The sequence below is a fragment of the Capricornis sumatraensis genome, chromosome 9, assembly GCF_032405125.1.
Source record: "Capricornis sumatraensis isolate serow.1 chromosome 9, serow.2, whole genome shotgun sequence".
NCBI lineage: Eukaryota > Metazoa > Chordata > Mammalia > Artiodactyla > Bovidae > Capricornis > Capricornis sumatraensis.
The window spans coordinates 51,295,900-51,319,658 of NC_091077.1; the positions used below are offsets into that span (position 1 = coordinate 51,295,900).

The 23,759-nt window shown below is 43.4% G+C and overlaps 2 protein-coding genes across 2 annotated transcripts in view; one reads left to right on the top strand and one right to left on the bottom strand.

Annotated features, from left to right (window-relative positions):
* The window catches only part of LOC138086293 (ankyrin repeat and KH domain-containing protein 1), a 44,784-nt gene extending 28,137 nt beyond the window's left edge, over window positions 1-16,647 (top strand). The window contains exons 16-22 of the mRNA XM_068981084.1: window positions 82-1,694; window positions 5,715-5,966; window positions 6,524-6,699; window positions 7,401-7,565; window positions 10,608-10,717; window positions 16,009-16,182; window positions 16,342-16,647. Of these exons, the coding sequence (XP_068837185.1) occupies window positions 82-1,694; window positions 5,715-5,966; window positions 6,524-6,699; window positions 7,401-7,565; window positions 10,608-10,717; window positions 16,009-16,182; window positions 16,342-16,345 (2,494 nt within the window). The 3' untranslated portion in view covers window positions 16,346-16,647. The remainder of the gene's footprint in view (window positions 1-81; window positions 1,695-5,714; window positions 5,967-6,523; window positions 6,700-7,400; window positions 7,566-10,607; window positions 10,718-16,008; window positions 16,183-16,341) is intronic.
* Window positions 16,648-17,236: 589 nt separating this feature from the next.
* SRA1 (steroid receptor RNA activator 1) lies at window positions 17,237-23,675 on the bottom strand. The gene is made up of 5 exons (XM_068979421.1): window positions 23,488-23,675; window positions 23,229-23,354; window positions 18,781-18,989; window positions 18,206-18,314; window positions 17,237-18,048 (listed from the first exon to the last, which is right to left on the bottom strand). Exons 1-5 carry the CDS (start codon window positions 23,546-23,548, stop codon window positions 17,837-17,839), a joined length of 717 nt encoding a protein of 238 aa, XP_068835522.1. The 5' UTR covers window positions 23,549-23,675; the 3' UTR covers window positions 17,237-17,836.
* Window positions 23,676-23,759: the final 84 nt, after the last annotated feature.

A 23,759-nucleotide genomic window follows, 5' to 3' on the forward strand; every position in this document is an offset into this window, starting at 1 on the left:
CAGAATTTTATTTCGTGGTAAAGATTACCTAGTTTTTTATGATTTTGATCTTGTTTTGTTTTTTGTTGGTTTTCTCCCCAGGGGTGGTACAGAATCAACAAGATATGCAGTTCAACTTATTAATGCACTTATTCAGGATCCTGCTAAGGAACTGGAAGACTTGATTCCTAAAAACCATATCAGAACACCTGCCAGCACCAAAGCCATTCATGCAAACTTCTCATCTGGAGTAGGCACCACAGCAGCTTCCAGTAAAAATGCATTTCCCTTGGGTGCTCCAAATCTTGTAACTTCACAGGCAACAACATTATCTACGTTCCAGCCCACTAATAAACTTAATAAGAACGTTCCAGCAAATGTACGTTCTTCTTTCCCAGTTTCTCTCCCCTTAGCTTATCCCCACCCTCATTTTGCCCTGTTGGCTGCTCAAACCATGCAACAGATTCGGCATCCTCGCTTACCCATGGCCCAGTTTGGAGGAACCTTTTCACCCTCTCCTAACACTTGGGGACCATTCCCAGTGAGACCTGTGAATCCTGGCAACACAAACAGCTCTCCAAAGCATAATAATACAGGCCGTCTACCTAACCAGAACGGAACTGTTCTACCCTCAGAGTCTACTGGACTAGCTACTGCCAGTTGCCCTATCACTGTCTCTTCTGTAGTTGCTGCCAGTCAACAACTGTGTGTGACTAATACCCGGACTCCTTCATCAGTCAGAAAGCAGCTGCTTGCCTGTGTGCCTAAGACAAGCCCTCCAGCAACAGTGATTACGTCTATGACAAGCACTTGTAGTTCCCTGCCTTCAGTCTCATCTGCACCTATCACTAGTGGGCAAGTTCCCACCACATTTCTGCCTGCAAGTACTTCTCAAGCACAGCTTTCTTCACAAAAGATGGAATCTTTCTCTGCCATGCCTGCCCCCAAAGAAAAACTGTCCACACAGGACCAGTCCACGGCAAACCTGTGTCCCCCCTCTTCAACTGCCAACAGCTGCAGTAGCTCTGCCAGCAACACCCCAGGAGCTCCAGAAACTCACCCATCTGGTAGTCCCACTCCTCCGTCCAATAACACACAGGAGGAAGCACAGCCATCCAGTGTGTCTGATTTAAGTCCTATGTCAATGCCTTTTGCATCTAATTCAGAACCTGCTCCATTGACTTTGGCATCACCTAGATTGGTTGCTGCTGATAATCAGGATACCAGTAATTTACCTCAGTTAGCTGTACCAGCACCTCGAGTTTCTCATCGATTGCAACCCAGAGGTTCTTTCTACTCAGTGGTACCAAATGCAACTATACACCAGGATCCGCAGTCCATTTTTGTTACAAATCCAGTTCCTTTAACACCACCTCAAGGCCCACCAGCTACAGTGCAGCTTTCTTCAGCCATGAACATTATGAATGGTTCTCAGATGCACATTAACCCAGCAAATAAATCTTTACCACCTACATTTGGCCCAGCCACGCTTTTCAATCACTTCAGTAGTCTTTTTGATAGCAGTCAGGTGCCAGCTAACCAGGGTTGGGGAGATGGTCCTCTGTCCTCACGAGTTGCTGCAGATGCCTCTTTCACTGTTCAGTCAGCATTTCTGGGTAGCTCTGTACTTGGACACTTGGAGAACGTGCACCCTGACAATTCGAAGGCACCTGGCTTCAGATCACCTTCCCAGCGAGTTTCTACCAGTCCAGTTGGTAAGTTATTGTAACTGTCATGACTGTGCAATTTGGGGCTTTAACAGCATAATCTAACCTTCCAAAGATTATAAAGCATTTATTTTATACGTAATATTTACTGCATGATCATGAAGAAATAAGGGTGTTATCATAAACAGTAAAGACCCCTTAATGACTGCTGATTGAGTAGACAAAAAACTAGTTATAGGTAAGTCACTCAAATATGAACTGCTTTATATTCTTTTTTATGATCTCTCTGTACCTGTTATCAAGGAAGTTATACCTTATGTCAGTTCATTTTCTTAGAATTGATATTAAGATATTCATAAAAGGGACCCATAGGATGCTTCAAGAATTCCAAATTCACAGACATTTTTAAAATCAAAGTGAGTGTTTGCATTTCTTTAATTTAAAAAGGTTGGGTTACAATTCATAATCTACATTCTTTGTTTTCAGTCATGGGTGCTCTGAATGAATATTAAATGTCTTAACCCATCTTCTTTATAGTAGATGGAGCTGCTTGAAGAGATCCAGTCGTGTATGCACTCTTATTTTAAAAAACAATTTCAAATCAGTTCTTTGTTCCTTGAAGTTAGAAATTAGCTGCTGAGGCAGTATAAGAAAGATTTGGAAAAATAAGAGGCTAGTGGTGGCTCAGAGATATTTGGAAAGCCAGAATCTATTTTCCAGAGTCTAAGGGCCAAAATTTTGTTCCAGTCTGCTCTATTATGCTCTGATTTAGTCCAATCTGCTCTAATAAATGCTAAAAAACAAATTACAAATTGTGGCTGACCTAGAATGAGAGTAAGAAGTAATAGTACCACTTATTTAGCATTTTTTTTCCAGTTGGAAAACTTCCCAGAGCCCATTTCCTTTTTATTAGTTATAAACTGATCTAAGTTGTTTAAAACTTGTGAGTTTACTAATATGGCATAGCCTTAGCATTTCTATCAGATACGTTTCCATTTACTTATCTTTTCAGGAAAACATAGCTGTTATATCATCTTTCAAATAGAAATGAATGTTACGTAAGACCATCCGTGGTCCAAAATATTATTCTCCAGGATTTTTTTGTTATATATATAAATAGGTGCTATTTTAACTTTTCATTTTGGTCAAACTAATAAAGTTTTCAAGAGGCCCCAGGATGAAAGAAGAGCTCATTGCCAATGCTCAGACTGTGGTAAAATTTAATTAATTTTTAAATTAATCCATGTGACTGGCACTAACTAATACATGAATTTAGATGCCTTAGCTAGAGTTGAGCTTCAGATCTTTCATATTCCAGTGTTTGAGCTCTTTGCACTCTAATACTGTGTCCCAGAAGATGTGCAGATTATGAATGGCTGGAAAAAAGAAAGTAAGGAAATTATCCATCTAATTTGGTAGTAAACCAGGTTTGGGATCCTTATTATTCAGATCTGTAACATCAAAATTACTTATTACTAATTCAAAAAAAAAATTTTTTTTTAAGCAAGCATTAATCCTTGACTTTCCTTCCAGGGTCCAGGATTGATTAAGCTTGGCTTCATTTCTTAACTGCCTGGGTGGTTTCTTTGGTTGACCTTTCAAAAGACAAGAAAGCATGTAGAGGAATTGGAACTTTCAAACTCTGCTGGCAGAAATTTAAAATGTTACAGCCACTTTGGAAAAATAGTTCCTTAAGAAATTAAAAAGGGTTACCATATGATGCAGTAATTCTTCTCCTAGGTATACCCAAGAGAAAACATATGCCTACACAAAAACTGGTATGCTCATGGCAAAACCATTCATAATAGCCAAAAGGTGGAAACAATCCAATGTCCATCAGTTGATGAATGGAAAACAAAATGTGGTGTATCTATATAATAAGATATTATCCTCAGTATAATGTATATTCGATGAGACAAAGTAAAAGAAATGGAGCAGTTATTTGTGCTACAACATAGATAAACTTTGAAACCATTTTGCTAAGTGAAAGAAGGCAGTCACAAATGACCACATTTTGTATAATTCTTTTTATATGAAATTTCTAGAATAGGCAAATCTAGAGAGAAAAATATGTTAGTAGTTGCTTAAAGGTTCAGATATGGATCAGGTAAAGGAGGATGGAGAGTGACAGGTTTAGTGTGGACAAAAATGTTCTAAAATTGACTATGGTGATGGTTGCACAACCCAGTGAATATACTAAAGCCTTTGAATTAAAGATCTGCCTTAGAATTTTGAATTTTTTATGTTGATGTTAACTACTTTTTCCTGAAATGAGCACCTATAATCCTTTTCCAGATCCTTGCCCTCTGTCTCTACTACACTCTCCAGAGAAAGCAATGGAATTTGAGAAGACTATCAAATTCAGACTTATGTAAACTAGATATTGATAGAAATTTTGATGTAGTTTGCAACTTCTGATTTTTTTTTATAAGATGGAGTTCTGAAATTGTCTTTAGTTTAATAGTATGCTTTTCCTCCTTGTCAGGAAGAAAAAAATTGGTAGATTTTGTTATTCATTTTGCATAGGAAATGACTATAATTATAGAGATGAACAGCTATTCTTCCAAGTAACACTTAGTCACAACATGCTGTCATTTCATATTCCCTCCAATGAAGGCTTTGAGATTTATCTGAAACATACTCCAGGTGACTGCCATTGCTAAACACTGGACTTGCTATATCTAGTGTTGCCTGGGGTATTCTTCTAGACTGCAAGAAACAAAAATGGGTTTGGGACATACAGTGTGGTATAAATGGATTCTTGTTGCTGTGATCCACAGAATAAACTGTGTGCTTTCTTCTTTTTTAAAGAGGAATTAAGTAAACTTTGGACTTTCATTTTTTAAAGCCTTAGCTAATTTGATGTCTTGGACCTGTTTTATTTCAGGATTACCGTCCATTGACCCATCAGGCAGCTCCCCATCTTCCTCTTCTGCTCCTCTGACAAGTTTTTCCAGCATACCAGGAACTCGGGTTTTCCTGCAAGGGCCAGCTCCTGTTGGGACCCCTAGTTTCAACAGACAACATTTTTCTCCCCACCCTTGGACGAGCGCCTCAAACTCATGTAGGAATCCTGGAGGAAATCGTCCCAAAGAGTCTCTAATAAGTTATTAAATCATTTCTTATAGGGAACACCATATTGTAATTTTAAGTAATCTAAGTTATATGCAAATACCCAAGGTTTGTATTGCAGTCATGTCAAAAATTATCAGTCATTTATAGGCTAGAAAACTTGAGAAGGGTCAGGCTATTCTTTCAAGCCAGATTTGAGGTTACACTGAGACTTGGATCAAGAAAAGAGGTACAAAGAAAAGAGAGAAACTGAGGAAGAAGCTGCTTACTCTCTTGGTTTGAGTTCAGCTTTTTTGTATCCTCTATTTTCTGATGAACCATGGCATTTTTATCGAGTCATCTCTTTTAGTATCCAAACCACCACCTAAGGATCTAGTTACTTTATAGCAATCTAAGCATCATTTGTTCCTAACTCATTCAATATATCTGCCTTGAGTTAAAAAAAAAGAGAAAAGAAAAAGGGAAGTAGTTTTATAAGATGCTTTGAGGTCAGTATTGTGAAATGGTTGTATTTAAATATCTAATCAGTTTGGTATGATTCCTCGTTTATTTTTACATTTGAGGAAACTGTATTGCCATTTATAAGTAAAAATATTCCCCTGTTCTGACTTAATTATTTCAATATTTAGGATAGATGAAGTTCTAGAAGAACATGAACAGGATTTGATTTTTTTTAATGAGCATCATGAGGTAGTCAGTGAATATTGGTCCTTTGACAAAAGAACTACAGCAAGAATAAATAGGGCCTTCTTCCTTTCTAGCCTTGTTCAGTTCAATTTTTAAAAAAATTTAGATTATTTGTACTTGCTTCAGGCAGTAGTAGTATAGGATAATGTATATAGAACTCATATATTTTCATTTGAATGATCTTGCAAAATGAAAATTTTCTTTCCAGAACCTGTGTTGTGGAATAGATCTTTCCAACAAGGTTTCTCATATTTTTATAATTTGAATTTTTATATGTAATAAAACAATAGAGAAATATTTTGCCACCAGGTGACTCTCCTATTCCATCTGTTTCTTCGGGATCATCTTCACCTCTTTCAGCCACTTCTGCCCCACCAACATTGGGCCAACCAAAAGGAGGCAGTGCCAGTCAGGATCGAAAAATCCCTCCCCCCATTGGAACAGAGAGACTAGCCCGAATTCGACAAGGAGGGTCTGTTGCACAAGCCCCTGTGGGAACTGGTTTTGTCGCTCCTGTTGGACACAGTGGAATCTGGTCATTTGGTGTTAATGCCATGTCAGGTACAGTTATAGTGCCCTCTTTCTGGAGGGATATCTTGAGTAAATTGTGAGATTTTGCCTTTTAAACTTAGTTCCTTATCTAAATAAATAAGCTTAATTCCTACACTTAACTAGTAGGATTGTTTAAACCTTTGAGGAGCACAGTCCAGTCTCAAAGTTTGGAATGTTAGTTTGGGTTATATATTAATAATAGATGTAATGTGTATGATAGTAATAAATATAAAATAATAAATACAGAGTTGATTAGAAATTAAAAATTCAAAGCATACTTCCTTTCCCTCTTAAGCTTTTCACTGGAGAATGGGACAATCATGTGATTTCTTTCAGAGAGCATTTAATCTTTTGAAGGACAAGGTAGAGTGTTTGGGATATTCTGAAAACTACATCCAATTACAGGAACTTGCGGTTTTTTTTGGATTGCAAAGATTTTTATGAATGTGTCCTGAGCTATCAAAGGAATGCTTTTGATTAAATTTAGTATGAAAAACTCCAGTGGTAATGTTTTGTTATTTTATCCAGATAAATAGCTAACTCTTGATTTCAATTCTTTTTTCTAGAAGGGTTATCAGGTTGGTCACAGTCTGTGATAGGTAACCATCCAATGCATCAACAACTGTCAGACCCAAGCACATTCTCTCAGCACCAGCCAATGGAGAGAGATGATTCTGGAATGGTAGCCCCCTCTAACATTTTTCATCAGCCTATGGCAAGCAGTTTTGTGGATTTTTCTAAAGTGAGTTGACAAACATCATTGTAACTTGTTTAACACTTTGCCAGCCAATGTAGTCACATGATAAGGAGTAATTCGTACTGAAATAATTCTCCTTTTTGGTTATAACTAGTTTGTTTCTATGAATTTGTCAGATCTTTTATCTATTTTCAAAAGTGGGTTATGTTGTTTACATTAGTTTGTCCTCGAACTATCCTGAAGATCCTGCCATCTTTCCAAACCTGGAAGATTTGACTTTTGCTGCTTTGCATCTGGCTGCCACAGCTGAGAAGGGAGGCCTCTCCCCCTCTGGAAAGCTGGCTCTGAGCTCACCATTGCCCTCTTGTCTGCTCTGAGAGCTTCCAGGTTGCCATAAAGCCAGATTGTGGCTGCAAGCTATCGTGTAGAATTCCCTTTTCTTAGCACAAGCTTATTAGTAAAGTAAAGTAAATCTAAAATGTGGGAAAGTTGGGGTATTATATGTTCATAAAATATTGGAAATTTCCCAATCATTGAATATTGGATTTAGTTGTTTTCTCTATTCTCTTTGAAAAAGTGTTGCTGATGTAGATAACTACTTTCAGTTTCTCAACACTGTACAGTGGTGTTATACGTACTACATACTCTGGAGTTCTTTGAATGAAGGGAAATGAGAGAGATATATGCTGGTATTATGGAATCATCATTTATAGTCACTTCATGATTACATCTTTCTGCTGTTTTAGGGTCTACCAATTTCCATGTATGGAGGCACCATAATACCCTCCCATCCTCAGCTTGCTGATGTTCCAGGAGGCCCTCTGTTTAATGGACTTCACAACCCAGATCCTTCTTGGAACCCTATGATAAAAGTTATTCAAAATTCAACTGAATGCACTGATGCCCAGCAGGTAAAATGAACTTAATGCTCTTTTATTTTTCAGATTTATCGTGTCATCCTTTTAATTCTTTGGGTAATACAAGTTCTGAATTTCAAAAGTCAAGACATTTTACCACCTTGATCTGAATTAAGTTTTTCAATATCAAGATGATGCTACTTAACATTTTGTTTCATGTACTGTATTCTTTCTAGGCAGAAACAGTGAATTGCCATTGCATTTATATATTCGTTTTGTAAATGTCTAAAGATTCCTAATTAGAAATTCCAATTTTTCCTCCCCCTTTTCAGATTTGGCCTGGCACGTGGGCACCTCATATTGGAAACATGCATCTCAAATATGTCAACTAAGTTAGAAGGTCTTATTCTTTAGCCTTGTTTGAGAAATTTTGACCTTGGAAGAACCCTGGGGATTTTTTTTTAATGTGCCTAAGAAATTTTCTCTGAGGCTTTAGCAATGGAAATTTGATTGCCCATTGTATAAGAAAAAATTGATTTCCTAACCACCTGATTATGTTCTCTGGTTAGTTTAGCCATTTTGAAATTAGTGCTTTGGGCTAAACATACTGAATGCTACCTGTACGCAGAAAAGAATTAGATGATTACATATTTCAACCTTTTAGGGTGGTAAATACATGTACAATTGTTTACATACTTAAAAGGAAAAAGTTGAGTAAATTTCTTGTCATATAGTGGCTCTACTTAATGTAGCCTGTATTAATGTGAAATATTTACCAGAATATTCAATAAAAAGATGAACAGTGTTTAGAAGTGGGGTGTGATCCTTTCAGTGGTCATGTAGGTACTGCCCAATCCACAATCATATTGAACCAGGTTGTTAATACTGTGTTTGTAATAGGTTTCTCACATTTTACACTTTAGAGTCCATTCTTAGATTGCCTTGCAGAAGCACTTTTAGAATGAGTTGTATAATTACTCTGTTAAACATTCCTTGTTCTTTGGTTTTCTTGCATATATTTTTATAAGTGAGAATGTTTCAAGCCCCTGTAATGTATCCTATCTGATTTTAGCAGATAGGCCACTGAAAGGTTTAACTCTTTGTGGATCATGAGTATGTTAATAAGAACAATAGGATTTCAGTCAGATGACACTGAACAAACTTAAGACACCCAGATCACCCTTCAGACTCCTTTTGTGCTTCCTGACTTTTTAATCTAAAGATTTATTTTGGTTATAGGTGTGTAAGTTTTCAGTTGGGACATAGGAGGGGGTGGGGTGACTCATGTACTTCTGTTGTATTGTCAAATCAGCTGAATGTTTATAAATATGTGACTAATTCTGAGCTTAGTTTCATGAACAGCCAATATGGTCAACAAACTAAACTCAGGAACCCTGGAATGGATTGCTTTGGCCAAACTATAGGCTATGCCAAGAATCTGATGCAATAGAGAAGAAAAAAACTATCACAATGAAAAGAACAGTTATCAACTTGTTCATGTTGTAATGTGGTTGAATTACTTGGTCTTAGATAAAAGCAATCTAAAAAAGAAAACAAAATGTTGGAGACTGATAGAGAAGCCAGAACACACTTTAAGGCAAAGAAGCTTGCACAGAAAAATAGTAACTAGGAGCACAGCCATACCAGAAACACTTTTCAACTCTCATACCAACAGGAGTTCTTAATCTTCTCTGCCCTCCTCCTAGAGCCACCACTAGATGAGATACACCATGTTTGTTCTATGTTAGACATACCTGGCTCTTTTGTCTTCTATATTATATTACATATGAAAGATTTCTTATTTTCTATTTTGATTGGGTTTAGAAACTATCACTGGTGTTAAAGCTATTGCCTTTGTAGTGCTTAATAACCACATCAGGTAGTCTCAAGAGACCTCCTCACCTTGAGGGGAACAAAGGACCCCTAGGATCACCTGCATATCTTGCTGTTTCCAGTTATCACTAATAACACCCCCTCCCCCCAAAAAATCACCTAATATTAGTGAAATGAATGGAACTACTCTTGATGAAACATATAGTGAGATAATATTAAGTAAATTATTCAGTGGGACAAAAAGTAAGTGGTGTTCTATCTTAACTAATTAAAGTATATTTGAATTTTTGGAAGAGCTCTTCCAATATCTTCTACACCCTGAGGACAACAGAATGAGAAACTTGATCTCAGGTCAGGAACTAGAACCCAAAAGAAGAAGATACAATTATGAGAAACCCCTAGGAGAATTAGGAACAAATAGCAGCTGTGCAGTTTGTAGCAGTTACTTAGGATACCCTCCTTCCTGTCCTTATCTGTACTGCCTTCTTTTCTATTTGAATCCCAGTAGCCTACTCCCCACTACATTTTGCCTGCTATAATCTCTTCTTCCTCTGTCTTGCCTCTTCCTGGCATTACTTTACTGCTATTTTACCAACCTGAACCTTGGATTAAACCTAGCTCAGGTAAGAACTTAATTATTTTCAAATATACAAGGGATTTGTGGGGAGGCAAAATGGGTAGAGTGGAACAAGTGTCAGAAAACTAAATTCTCTTTTCATTTCTGCTACTCAATACTGTGTGACCTTAGGCAAGTCATTTTTCATCTCTGGGCTTCACTTTCCTCATCTGAAAATGAAATTTAGTATAACTGAACTCAAAAGGGTCTCCTAGTTCTAACAGATTTACTTGTCTCATGAATGAGAATATGTGGTATAGAACTGCTAGAAGCTGATGCATTGCTGAGGTTTGAGAGCCCCTACCATTTGTTTTCACATGGAATCAAAAGCCTGCTGTTGTGAGAGCCATTATTGATTTTGGGGATTTAGTGGAGGCAGAAGAAAACCTTGCACACCCATACTGAGTACTCAAGTCATTAAGAAACATCCTGCTGAAAAAATAAAAGGAACATCCTGCCGAGGCATAGATCAAACCCTATGAATAACAGCTCATTCAAGAAATAAAACTGTATCATCAAGGTTTCTGAACCTACTTATTTCAAGTAGTGTTCAATAAAATAAAATCCCACCACCGATAACAGTATTGATGTTTTTAAGACCCTTTAAACCTATTGTGGCTACAGTGTGCTGACTTGCCCTTTTATAGGCCAGTCTGCTTCCTTCAGTCCCTGCTCTCAAAGGGGAAATTTCATCACCTCAGCTAACCAGACCGAAGAAGAGAGTTGGACAGCCAATGGTGGCCTCTCCCAGCCGGAGGTAAGAGATCTCAGGACCTGGAACTATAGTTTCCATCTTGTAAATTCTGACCAAGTCTTCCCAACCTCAAAATTAGTATAGGAGGTACCATCCTTAGTTTGAGGTGGCTTTTAGAAGGGGAAAGGCTGATCATATTAGAGTTTCAAGCCAGACAGAGAGGAGTACTTAGTATACATGGTTCTGTCCCACTGTTTTAAGACCTTTGTACCACATTGTAAACCTATGAAGAGGCAATCAAACTGTATGAAAACAGCTTCTGAACATCTTGTTCTCTAACTAGTCCTGGAGCTCTTCTACCAAGAAATGTGGCTGGTTGTGACATCTTCCCAGTGGACCCTGTCCTGGGGTGAGGGACTCTAATGCTGCATTTTCTATTCATGCTCAAAGATGTGTCACCATGTGTCAATGTTATTAACAGCTTACTTTGCCTTCACTCTCTCCGGTAGGAAATGGTTGAGTATCCAAAACTTAAGTGTGTTAAGACCACACCCAATAAAGGCAGGAGCCTGAGCTTAAAGACCTAATTTGGAAAACAAGATTGTAAATCTAATGATGAGATTACAAACCTATTTTGTGATTGCTTTTCATCTCTTCCTGTCTTATTTTAATGATACTGATGTTATGTGTGTGTGTGTTGGTCGCTCAGTCGTGCCCAACTCTTTGCGACCCCATGGACTGCAATCCACCAGGTTCCTCTGTCCATGAGATTTTCCAGGCAAGGATACTGGAGTGGGTTGCCATTTCCTTCTCCAGGGGATCTTCCCAACCCAGGGATTGAACCTGGGTCTCCTGCACTGCAGGCAAATTCTTTACCGACTGAGCTACAAGTAGTTTGCCTGGTAGCAGAGACCTGGCATTTCCCTACAGGTTTAATCAGATCTCTGAGTTTAAGTTGTTTTTCTTTTTAAAGCTCCTATACTCTAATGGTCAGTCAGTTCAGTTCAGTCACTCGGTCGTGTCCGACTCTTTGCGACCCCATGAATCGCAGCATGCCAGGCCTCCCGGTCCATCACCAACTCCCGGAGTTCACTCAGACTCGTGTCCATCGAGTCAGTGATGCCATCCAGCCATCTCATCCTGGGTCGTCCCCTTCTTCTCCTGCCCCCAATCCCTCCCAGCATCAAAGTCTTTTCCAATGAGTCAACTCTTTGCATGAGGTGGCCAAAGTACTGGAGTTTCAGCTTTAGCATCATTCCTTCCAAAGAAATCCCAGGGTTGATCTCCTTCAGAATGGACTGGTTGGATCTCCTTGCAGTCCAAGGGACTCTCAAGAGTCTTCTCCAACACCACAGTTCAAAAGCATCAATTCTTCAGCACTCAGCCTTCTTCATAGTCCAACTCTCACATCCATACATGACCACTGGAAAAACCATAGCCTTGACTAGACGGACCTTAGTCAGCAAAGTAAAGTCTCTGCTTTTGAATATGCTATCTAGGTTGGTCATAACTTTTCTTCCAAGGAGTAAGCATCTTTTAATTTCATGGTTGCAATCACCATCTGCAGTGATTTTGGAGCCCAGAAAAAGTCTGACACTGTTTCCACTGTTTCCCCATCTATTTCCCATAAGTGTTGACAAAAACCCTCTGATTGAAAATCTTTCTTGGTCCTTCATGCAGGTTGAATGGATGATGGATCTGGCTTTCTCTCTAAAATCCAACTACCTATTCTCTAGTTCCCCAACCCTTGTAGCACACAGTGGCTCAAGAAAAGTAAGCTTCTGGTGGTAGTCTTATCGTAGTAGTAACTGCTGCTGTTGTTTTAGAAGAGATTAATAGATGGGAGACCTCGCTTCCATACTGATCCTTCTTGACAGCCTTTGACACTTGTCTCGTAGTTCTGCTCTCACTGGTCTTTCCCATTCTCCTCTGGTGAAATCCTCTTCCTCCACTACCCCTTAAAGAAATGTAGATGTGCCCAGGCCTCTTCTTTTGATGTATCTTCTCCCCAAGGAATCTCATCCCACAGCCTTAGATTTTACTCCACCCAAATCTGAATCACTAGCCCAGAGTTCTCCCTCTGTAGCTTCAGACCTGTACATCTGGCTCCTTACTTAACATTCTCCAGTGTTTTCCATCTGAACATTCCACACACATTATATATGCCCCAATATAATATATGCCCCTCCCCTTGTTTTCCTTATTATATTAGTTGGTATTATAAACTACCAAGACTTTCAAGTCACAAGACTGGGACTTATCCTAGCTTATCTCCTTCCCACCCTACCCTTAAATCAGTCACCTTATCCTTAATCCTCTGTGTATCTGGATCCCCTTCACTTCTCTCCATCCTTGCAGCCACTGTCTTCTTGCCCACCCCATTTCACTAGGCTGGAGTCTTTACCTTCAGTCTCACTATTCTCCATCCCATCTCTCACTCCCCTCATTAGACTACTTACCTTGCTTAAAAGTTGAGTTGTCATAGACGGTTCCTCACAATCTGATCCCAAACCTTATGCTCCAGCACTTATTGTTAAAACACTTCCTTCCGGTATATACCACTTTATAAGAGGCTCAAAAGCCTTTTTGGAACAATAAAACATTTATATCCTTGCTACCTGAAGTGTGATTCTAAGGACATGCAAACCTAAGGGTCTGCATCACCTGGAATTTTATTAAAAGCCTAGAATTTCAAGTTCTAGTTACTGTATCAGAATCTTCATTTTAGTAAGATCTCCAGGTGATTTATGTGTACAGTAAAATTTGAGAAGCAATGACTTGTAAAATACCATCTTTTTTTTTTTAATAAGTAAAGAAATCAGAGCTGAAGGAAAATTTAGTGAAGCCAAAGCTTAAGTAATACTAATAAATGCATTAAATCAGGTGGCCTATAATTAATTGGCTGGAAGAGAAGGGGGACACTGGTGAAGGGTATACTGATTTTGAGGAAGCCAAACAGCAAACAACTAGATCAAGTTGAGATTTTTAGTGTGCTCAACTTAGTACTTACTCTCTTGCCATCTCTTTTATGACTTTCATCATGCCTACATCAAAAAAATCTCTTTAAAGGCCACTCTTGGGCCAGTGGTTAAGACTCCACACTTCAGTGCTCACTGCAGGGAGCTTGGATACCATCCCTGATTGAGGAACTAAGATCCTACATGCTTGGAGACTTGGCAAAAAGAAAAAAAAGCAACCCAGGCTCTGTCTTACCAGAGGGCCAAAAAATCAACCCCTCCTTTCCAGCCCCCAGCCCTTCTTTAGTTTTCTGAGGTTGTGAGGTTAGCTAGGAAAGATTAAAGGCAGGAGAAGGGGACGACAGAGGATGAGATGGTTGGATGGCATCACCCACTCAATGGACAGAAGTTTGAGTAGACTCCGGGAGTTGGTGATGGACAGGGAGGCCTGGCATGCTGCAGTCCATGGGATCGCAGGGTCAGTCAGATACGACTGAGAGATTGAACTGAACTGAGGTTAGCTGTGGCAGAGATCAAAGAACAGGCCTATTGTATCTTCCAACCTTTATTCATCCTTTAATCAGTCCACTTATTCCACAACTAATGTCTGTGCACCAGGGCATCAAGGCACTTTAACCATGTACTGAAACTGATTAACGGGGGGCATAATAGCTGTGCTTAGGGGCACACATTTAAATCAGACACACTCAAGTATGAATCCCAGCCCCCGCTCCTAATACAAGATCCGTGACTTCCAACCATGACCTAACCTCTCTGGGCTTTGGTGTCCTCACTTGTAACTGTAACTAATAATAGTGTCTTACTATCCAACTGTTGAGAGGAATGGATGAATACAAACAAAAAACGTGTGCCATACCTCACACCCTTCCAGCACCCGCTGGAAATAGTAAATAGCAAATGACTGAGTGGCTGCACCGCTCATAGGCAAAAGCAGTCTGGCCTATTTGGGGCCAGGAGGAACTGGAGGCCACTGCGGGTCCCGGGACACGCTCCAACTTTCGCTGAGTTTGGGGCTTCCTCCCGCGAGGGTAGGGCGGGATCTTCGGGTTGAATGACGGCCGGCCCGCCCCCGGCGTGACGTCGTCCCGGTGTTGTGGCTGCGACCGCACGTGGTAGACAGAGTCTGCGACAGACTACGCTCTGCGACCTCAGCACCAGCCGCTGCCTTCCTGCTCTTTCCGTTCCCTATGCCCTCATCCACCAGCTGCCCAATTCATGGGGGGCAGGGAAGGGCTGCCCAACTGCTACGGCAGCACGCCAGGGGGCAGGGGCACGCTATACGCCACTACCCCCCTCCCCCCGCCGAGGTCAGAGGGCCGGGCGAGGGTCGACAGGCAACAGGCAGGCCTGCCTGTGCTTGTCGACGGGTGTGGGCGGGGAGTTGCGGGCTGGGGTTGTGTGCAGGACCCCTTGCACGTTTTAGCTTTTAGCGGGGTGGGTTCTTGGAACATAAGTTCAGTTCCCTAAAACCTCGAAGTGATGCAACATGGCCTTGTGCCTATTTTCCGGGTGACTCTGGGCAGAAATCATAACTGTGGCCTGGGTTCTGGGCTCCTTGTTCACCTACCCCTGCCAGTATTGCCGCCTGGGAGTTATAGCAGGAGCTTTGGCCCCTCGGCTGTGTGGCTTCAGCAGGAAGCAACTGGGTTTTGCAAAGCTGCAAGTGGTGGGGATCAGGGGCTGGAGGTGGGGGCAGTCAGGGGGCAGGGGCTTTAGGCCGCTGTGCTGGCTGGCTTGCCTAGTGGATGACTGGTGGAGCAGCCTGGAATCATATCTACTCAGGGGTTCCTGCCACGCAGGGGAAAGGGAGGAGTGAGAAGAGGTAGGGCCTTGTGAGGACATGGCAGGGGCCAAGTCCTCTGGGCTGAGCTGAGCCTGACAGGACTTGGGAGGGGTCAGGATAAGAGCCTGTCCCTGGGTTTCACAGGAGCACTGCCCCTCCCTGTCTGAGCCCAGGTGGCAGCATTAGCCTTCACATCTGTTCTTTGGCTTCCTCATCCAACTGAGGCTGAAGGGCTAGGCACTACCTTTTGAACCAAACAGGTGAACTTCAGAGCCAGCAGAGGACAGGAACCTCCAGAAGTTCTTGAGCTCCAAGTCTGGTGGTGCTCCTGGAGCTCCCCTAAACCAAAAGCCCCTGCCTAGACCAGCTGGGATGCCCCACTTGCTCTATGGTGCTGACACGACTTGGTTAGGCCCAGAAGCCTTCAAGTGCTGTGAGAGCTAGTCAGCTGAGATCCTGACTGGGCTGCAGAGCAGTAACCCTTAAGAAAAGGGAAGATATGACCCCTTGGCCCCTAAAAGACCTGTGTCTGGGGTCCCAAATAGCTTTGTACCCAAGCTCCTGCCTCTTACCTAGCCCCTACCCCTTGACAGGCACCAGGATCATCTACGACCGAAAGTTCCTGCTGGAGTGCAAGAACTCGCCCACTGCCCGGAGGCCTCCCTGCTGCCTCCCCCAGACTCCCGAGGTCACAGCGCCTCCAACAGCCCCACCCCCCAAGCTAGAGGAGCTGACGGAGCAGAAGGAGACAGAGGAAGAGATACCCGGTAAGGAAAGCAGGCCCTAAAATTTTAATATGGCTTTGAACCCAAAAGCCCCAATTATGTAGATTGGGGGCGGGGGTCAGTTCTGAGGGGGCTGTCTGAACTAACACTGAAGCTACAGACTGCCAGCCCAGCAACCAGTCCTGCCCTTTCTCTCCCCAGATGATGCACAGTTTGAAATGGACATCTAATCCAGTGCAGATGACCATATGTGGAATGAGAGGAGTCCATCACGCTGCTGCCACTACCTCCTTTCTCTGGGGTATCCAAAGGCCTACTGGCCTCATCTAATCCGGAAGGGGGTGATATGTTGGTTCTGGGCCTCCATGTTGGGTCTGAGGCAGCTAGACCAGGGATAGGAGTGGGCAACTTGCCAAGCCCTTAGCTCTACTTTCTCTTTGGTCTGTAGGCACTCCTCCCAACCCCTGGCACTTGGCTCCAGCTGAGGCTGGGCCCGGGGAATGGAGAATGTCACTTTCTGACTGCTTAGTAAACATTCAAAGAAATGCCTTGGCTCCAGTGTTCTCCTCAATGTTGATCTTCCCAGCTCAGCCATAATGTAAGGGCCCCAGCAAACCTGGTTAGGGTAAGAGGTCTCAGGTCCCTTTCTAGATCCCTCTGGGCCCACTTTGAGCAGCAATTAGACCCTGAGGCAGACTTTGGGGACAGGCCATAGGAGCTGCCATACCGTAAATAGCAATAGCCTGACCCCTGCCAAGGGCAGCTGCAGCCTTTCCAGGAAGCACCCTTCCCAGAATCAGCCTCTCTAACCGTCCCTCCCTAGTTGTTTCAAAGCAGAAAACAAGAGGCACTGCCCCAGCCTATAGCCTTCTTTGGTCTCTCCCCATGCCTTTTCTGCCTCCTACCTGTAAGTACCAACGTTATTCCAACACTGAAAACCTGTACTCTCCCTTCTCACAGCATGATGTGAACCTCCTGGCCCCTTCCACCTGGTTCTGTTGTCCTCAAAGTGTTAGAAGACCTTAGGGCCCAAACCGAGGCAGCAGCTTATTTGGTGAGTCAGATAAAGAGTCATAATCCTGCTCCCCCTCCCCTGCCCCCATGGGGAAAAATCATGTTCCCATATTGCAACAATCTGGTCTTTTTCACCTTCAGTTTATATAGCTATGTTATAATCTCTGTAGCACTTGCATAGGTCAAGGGTGATGCAATGCAAATAAGGAGTCTCCTCCTTTTGAGAGAAAAAAATCTCCCCATGCTATTTGAGCCTTTGTTTCCATGTTGAAACAAAGTCATCCAAACATAGATGACTCAGCCCAGAAAGGGATGTATGTTTCCATGTAATTTGGGGGAAAGTAGCAGGTGATAATCTACTCATGCTTAGCAAGGCCATTCATGATGAATAGAGGAAAAAAAGCAGCAGAGCAGTCAAGGACACCAGAGGGAACATGGGAAGGGCTCGCTCATCTCTCCTACCCAGGGCCCACTATATTGAGATGTTTTTATTGAAATGCATATGGTATGGTAAAGCAACCTCGTTGTGGTCCAGGTGGGACCTCTTCCCCCAGAAATGGGTCAGGCCAGAGTTCCCCACGGGCAGACCATCTTCCCAGTGGTAAAAAGGAGTCAAGTTAGAGAAGCCTCCCATGCCAAGGCACAGGAGATGGTGTGAGATGAGTCTGGGGAACCCACAGGATCACAGGTCATGCTGGATGCCTGGTACAGTTTGGTTCTGCTCAGCTGTGGCTATGGATTTCTCTTCATTGGCCTCCTCCTCTGAAAACAGACTCCTCTTTACCGCAATTAATCTTTTAACTCCCACCATCCACTGACTGACCTCAGTCACATGGTCAACCATGAGTGAGCGGTGGATGTCATCTGCTGCATCCCACTGGTGGCTTGAAAGCTCTGAGGAGAGAGAGGGGCTGAGCAAGCAACCTGGAGCCAAAGATATAGCTGCCACTCCTCCCCCCTCCCCCAATCAGTCAAAATCTCAGCACCTAGTCCAACTCGGACAACCATGGCAGGATGAGGGGTTAGGCTATACCAAGGGACCCCACCATACCTTGCACCAGCAGAGCCATCCTCTTCTTTACAGGCGTTGACAGCTTCCCTCCAGCCCACTGTTCCTGCAGCAGAGCCAGGCGTCGGCTGATGTCATCGCATACCTGCTTCTGCGAGACAGAAGCGCCCTCCAAGTCAGTGCTGCCACCCCTGCCGGGGCAGGGTAGGCAGCACATGCTCTGTCTGGCCCAGGAACTTTACACTCAATCTGAGTTATGGTTCTTTACGAAAGATTAGAGGCCCCACTAAGAATCTGATGAAATCTATGGATCTCTTTTCAAGGAAAATGTGTGTATGGCTAGAATTTTTAAATTTTTGAAGTTTTTCAGATGGTTAAAAATTAATTCTATAGTGCTACTTTACAATAAGGAAAGTGAAAGTGTCAGTCGCTTAGTTGTGTCCAACTCTTTGCAACCCCATGGACTGTAGCCCACCAGGCTCCTCTGTCCATGGGATTCTATGGGCCAAAAAGGTGAAGACTACTCTACTTTCCTTTAAGACTGCTCATCGGGTCAGAGGGTCTACCTTTGGGAGCCACACCTGCATCTGGCTGTTGATGGGGGCTTTCCCACTTACCTTTATGTGGCCACAGCAGTCCTCCAGTGCCCGTTCCAAAGGTCTCAGTACATCTTCCAGTAGAGTCTCAGACTCAACGACTGGGGAATCCATGGGCTCCATTCTGGAGGGAGGACAGCTCCCCACAAATGGGGGGGGTCTGGAAGCCTTACTTGAAGGAGGTGGAGGCCCCACTCGGGGGAGCCCAGGAGATGTCTCTGAGGTTGGGACTGAAAAGATAAAGCAGGATCAAGCAAACGTGGCTTATATACAAAGAAATAAAAGTGGATGCTGTGGTAAAGCAGAATAGTAGTAGAGGACCCTACCTAGACTGAGTGTTCAAGGAAGGCCTTCTAAGGTGACATCAAAGTTTACCCTAACTCAACACTATGTGACATTTGGCAAGTTACCTTTAACCTCTGAGCTTGGGTTCCTCTTCTATAAAATAGGGATATTACAATAGCAGCACTTATTTCACAAGGTTACAACGAAGATTAAGTGTAAGAATATAGGTACAGCTGCTAAAGTGGGTAGCAAAAAGTGCTCACAAAGTTAAGAACTTGGATGAGATAGATGCAGTCATAAAGAGTTGAAGGAACCAGGTACTAAGGTAGAGGTAAGGGCAGTGCCCAAGAGAAGGGAAAAGTCCTAACTTGTTCAAGGAACAGAAACAAGGCCTTTTTGGCTAGAAATGCTTAACAGTGAGAAATTATGAGCTTTCACTGGAAAGGTAAGTAGGGGTCCAGACCCTGCAGGACTTTGGAGGAATTTGGTCTTGAGCTGTCTGTACTTAGTCACTCAGTCATGTCCGACTCTTTGTGAGCCCATTGGCTGTAGCCCGCCAGGCTCCTTTGTCCATGGGGATTCTCTAGGCAAGAATATTGGAGTGGGTTGCCATACCCTTCTCCAGGAGATCTTCCCAACCCAGGGATCAAACCGAGGTCTCCCGCACTGCAGGTGGATTCTTTACCGACTGAGCCACAGGGAAGCCCAAGAATACTGGAAAGGATAGCCTATCCCTTCTCCGGGGAATCTTCCTGACCCAGGAATCGAAGTGGAGTCTCCTGCATTGCAGGTGGATTCTTTACCAGCTGAGCTACCAGGGAAGCCTAGTTTTGAGCTATTACTCCACTAATGGTAACAGGAAACCATCGCCAGGTTTATAAAACCAGGGGGTGATGTCATCCTGGTGGCTTAGAAGGTAAAGCGTCTGCCTGCAATGTGGGAGACCCAGGTTCGTTTCCTGGGTCGGGAAGGTCCCCTGGAGAAGAGAACGGCAATCCACTCCAGCATTCTTGCCTGGAAAATCCCATGGACGGAGGAGCCAAATAGGCTGCAGTCCATGGAGGTGCAAAGAGTCGGACACAACTGAGCGACTTCACTTTCACTGTATGGTCTGTGAAAAGTTGATGAGACTAGGTAAAGAAGGGCAGGGATACCAGTTGGGAGGTTAACAACAATCCAGGAAAGAGAATGCTGGCATGGACTAGAGTGAGAATAGACAAGGGGAAATGGGGTGGTCTGATTTATTTAGGAGGAGACAGAACAAATCTTGATGGAACGGGGGTGAAAGACGGGAGCCAAGAGTGACTCTTGGTTTCTGACTCTGATGACACGATGGCAGAATCACTATGAAAAATGAGAATACTGGAGAAGTCAAAAATTACTTTCAGGTATTAATATGCACATAGATGATAATTCATCTAATTGGTCTGTCAATTTGACCTCACCTCCAGTGACCACTGTCCTTCAGCCTCTCATCATCTGCCTTGTTCTCAACAACAGTGCCCACCCCTCTTAACCCTCTAGCACAGTCACTCAGATTTTCGAGGTGCATTAAAATCACTCCCTTTAAATTCATACAGCTACAGGGACTTCCCTGGTGGTCTTCCTGGTTGAGAATCCACCTTCAATTGCAGGGAACATGGGTTTAAATTCATAGCTACAGATTTTAAAAAACATCTAACACTGCCTGAAAATCCTAGACTTTGTCTCGTTTTTCTCCTCTTCAGAACAATTATTTTCACATCTTATTGCCTATAAACTTTTCTACCTTCTCCCTTTATTTTCCTTACCTTGATGTCTACTTCTAACCCTGCCTTATATTTCACTGAGAAAATAAAGGTCATTAAACAGGAACACTCATCTTCTCACCACCAGTTCTGCCTACCCACCTGCACCTGGAGCTGCTTTCCTTTCTCCTCTAATAGACGAAAGGCTCCCGCTCCTCCCAAAGGCTCTCCAGCTGGGCTCTACCCACCTCTCTCACCTTCTCTGGGCTTTGCTCCTGCAGTCATCCCTTTCTCCTGAGCAATCAGTTCTCCCTCTACTAAACCATCCCATCAGCACACAGAACTCTCCCTTACCTCACATTCCATCCTCAGGTACTGCCCTATTTCTCATCACTCCTAAATGCTTCTGTTAGGATCACTGGATTCTGTTAGAATCTGCTATGTCTGTTAAATCAAGTGGTCCCTTTTCTCCATCTTACTTACCTCTCAGCAGCATTCATCAGGGTTGAATCAAAATATTACTCTCTCCCAGAGAGTAATTTTACTTTTCTTACTTCACTGGCTATTTCTCAGCCTCCTTTGCTAATTCTCTGTTCAACCTTGAAATGCTAGAGAACCCTAGGGTTCTGTCTTGAATCCTGTCTTTACTTTTTGTATTCAAGTTCACGACATTAAATACTATTCATATGATAGTGACACATTTCTATAATTCAGGCCCAGAGCTCTCCCCAAAGTAGCAGCCCAAATTCAACATAGCCAAGACAGAAAACTTGCTTTTCTCCTCCCCTGCCAAAACCCAGTTATCCCATATCAATGAACAACACCATCCAGTTCCTCAAGTGAAAAAATGTAAGTTACACAGCCTCTTCTTTCACCTCACCTACTGTATCTACTCATTCCTACTGACTTCCTCCATAACATACCCATATCCATCCAATTACTACTACCTCTAGTACTCCCACCCCTGGCCAAATTATCATTATATTTTACCTGTGTTATAGTTTTTCTTTTCACTTCCGTAAAATCTGTTTTCCACAGAGCAAACACAGTGATCTTTTTAAAGATGTAAGTCAATCAGTGTTTCTCAATCTGGAGAGATTTTGCCTCCAAACATCTGGAGACACTTTTGACTGTCACGACTTTAGGTGGGTGCTACTGGCATCCAGCAAGTAGAAGCCAGGGATGCTGCAGACATCTTACAATGTACCTACATGTACAAGACAATCCCTCACAAAAAAGAATGATCTGGCCCAAAAGGCCAGTAGTGATAAGGCTAAAAAACCGATTTATATCATAACTGCAGTATTATAGGTGTGGATAATAGACGGGTGAAAAGAGCTGAATCTGAGCCCCCTTTCAGGGTCACATCAGTCGTCACTCAATCATGTCCCACTCTTTGCAATCCCATGGACTGTAGCCCGCCAGGATCCTCTGTCCATGGAATTTTCCAGGCAAGACTACTGGAGTGGGTTGGTATTTCCTATTCCAGGGGCTCTTCCTGACCCAGAAATCGAACTTGTGTTTCCTCAATTTCCTGCACTGGCAGGTGGATTCTTTACCATGGTGCCATCTGTGGCACCCTTTCAGTGCCACAGATCATCTTTAACTCTATCCCTAGCCCACTATGCTCTAGCTATCAGATATTCCTTTAGTCTAAATTTGCCAAACTTACCTCTGGGCTTCTGCACGAGCTGTTTTCTAATGCCTGGAATACTCTTGCACCTGATCTTTGCGTGACTGCCTTTTTAATCCTTCAGGTTTCAGCTTAAATGTCAGCCCCTCAGATACCTTGGTTACCCAATCACTCTCACATCACCCTGTTTTATTTCTCTGCAGAGTCCTTACCACCATTTCATCTTTCTCCAAAGTTATACTGTGGATGCCAAGAAAAAACTTTTTGTCTTGTTCACTGCTGTCTAGTTTGCCTTCAAACACAGCAGGTGCTCAGTAGATGATACTGATTACATGAATGACACGTTAACTCTGAGATGCTTATCATACAGTCCAGTGACGAGGTAGAACATAACCAATAGATGTTCCACCACGGGGTTCCGAGAAAAAAATCCAAGTTTGGAACAGAATTTGAAAATAATTTGGGAACAAAAGCTACATTAGAAACCGTAAGGCTGGATGAGGTCAGTTGAACGAAAGCACAGATTCTTTGGAGACAAACCTGGACAATAGAAAGTTCAGTTCAGTCACCCCGTCGTGTCCGACTCTTTGCGACCCCACGAACCGCAGCTCGCCAGACCTCCCTGTCCATCCCCAACTCCCGGAGTCCACCCAAACCCATGTCCATCGAGTCGGAGCTCAGAAAAAGGCCTGAACCGAGCCCTTTTCTGGGACTCCAACCTCTCTCCCTCAGTAAGTCCTCAGAAAAGAAAAATAGGCTCGCGGGGCAAGCTTATCCCGGCACAGCCCATTCTCGGGGGTCTCGGCACACACGGGGCTACGCACCTCTGGGGGATCCATCCTGAGGAGCGGCGACCCTCTTGGTGAGAGGCGAGCGCTTGGGTCCGCCAGCCTGGGTCTGCAGCCCATAGGAGAATTGCGGCGGATCGTTCCAGCCGCGCTCCGTGTTGCCTGCAAAAGTGGGAAGACGTGAAGCGAGCCCGGCGGGGAGACAGAGGGTCCGCACCCCACACGGTAACCGCCCCCAGCCTGGGCCAGGGGAGGATCCAGCCTCCCAGCCTCCGAGCCCACCCGCCGCGCTCACCCGGCTTCACATACAGCTCCGCCATCTCCACTTCCGCACGGCCAACGGGGCACCACGTCATTTCCGGGGCGGCTGCACCCAGCAGGCTGGGACACGCCCCCGACAGGGCTGATTTCCTGGTCCCTCCAGGCTGGACAATTCAGGAACGCTGAAAATCGCTGTCGAGACCCTGCTCCAACTCCGACTATTCCAGCTAGTTAACACTAGGGAGTGCGGACTATATGGTACGAAATGGGGTTGTTTTCCAGGAGGTGCTGCTCTAGGAGCTTAAG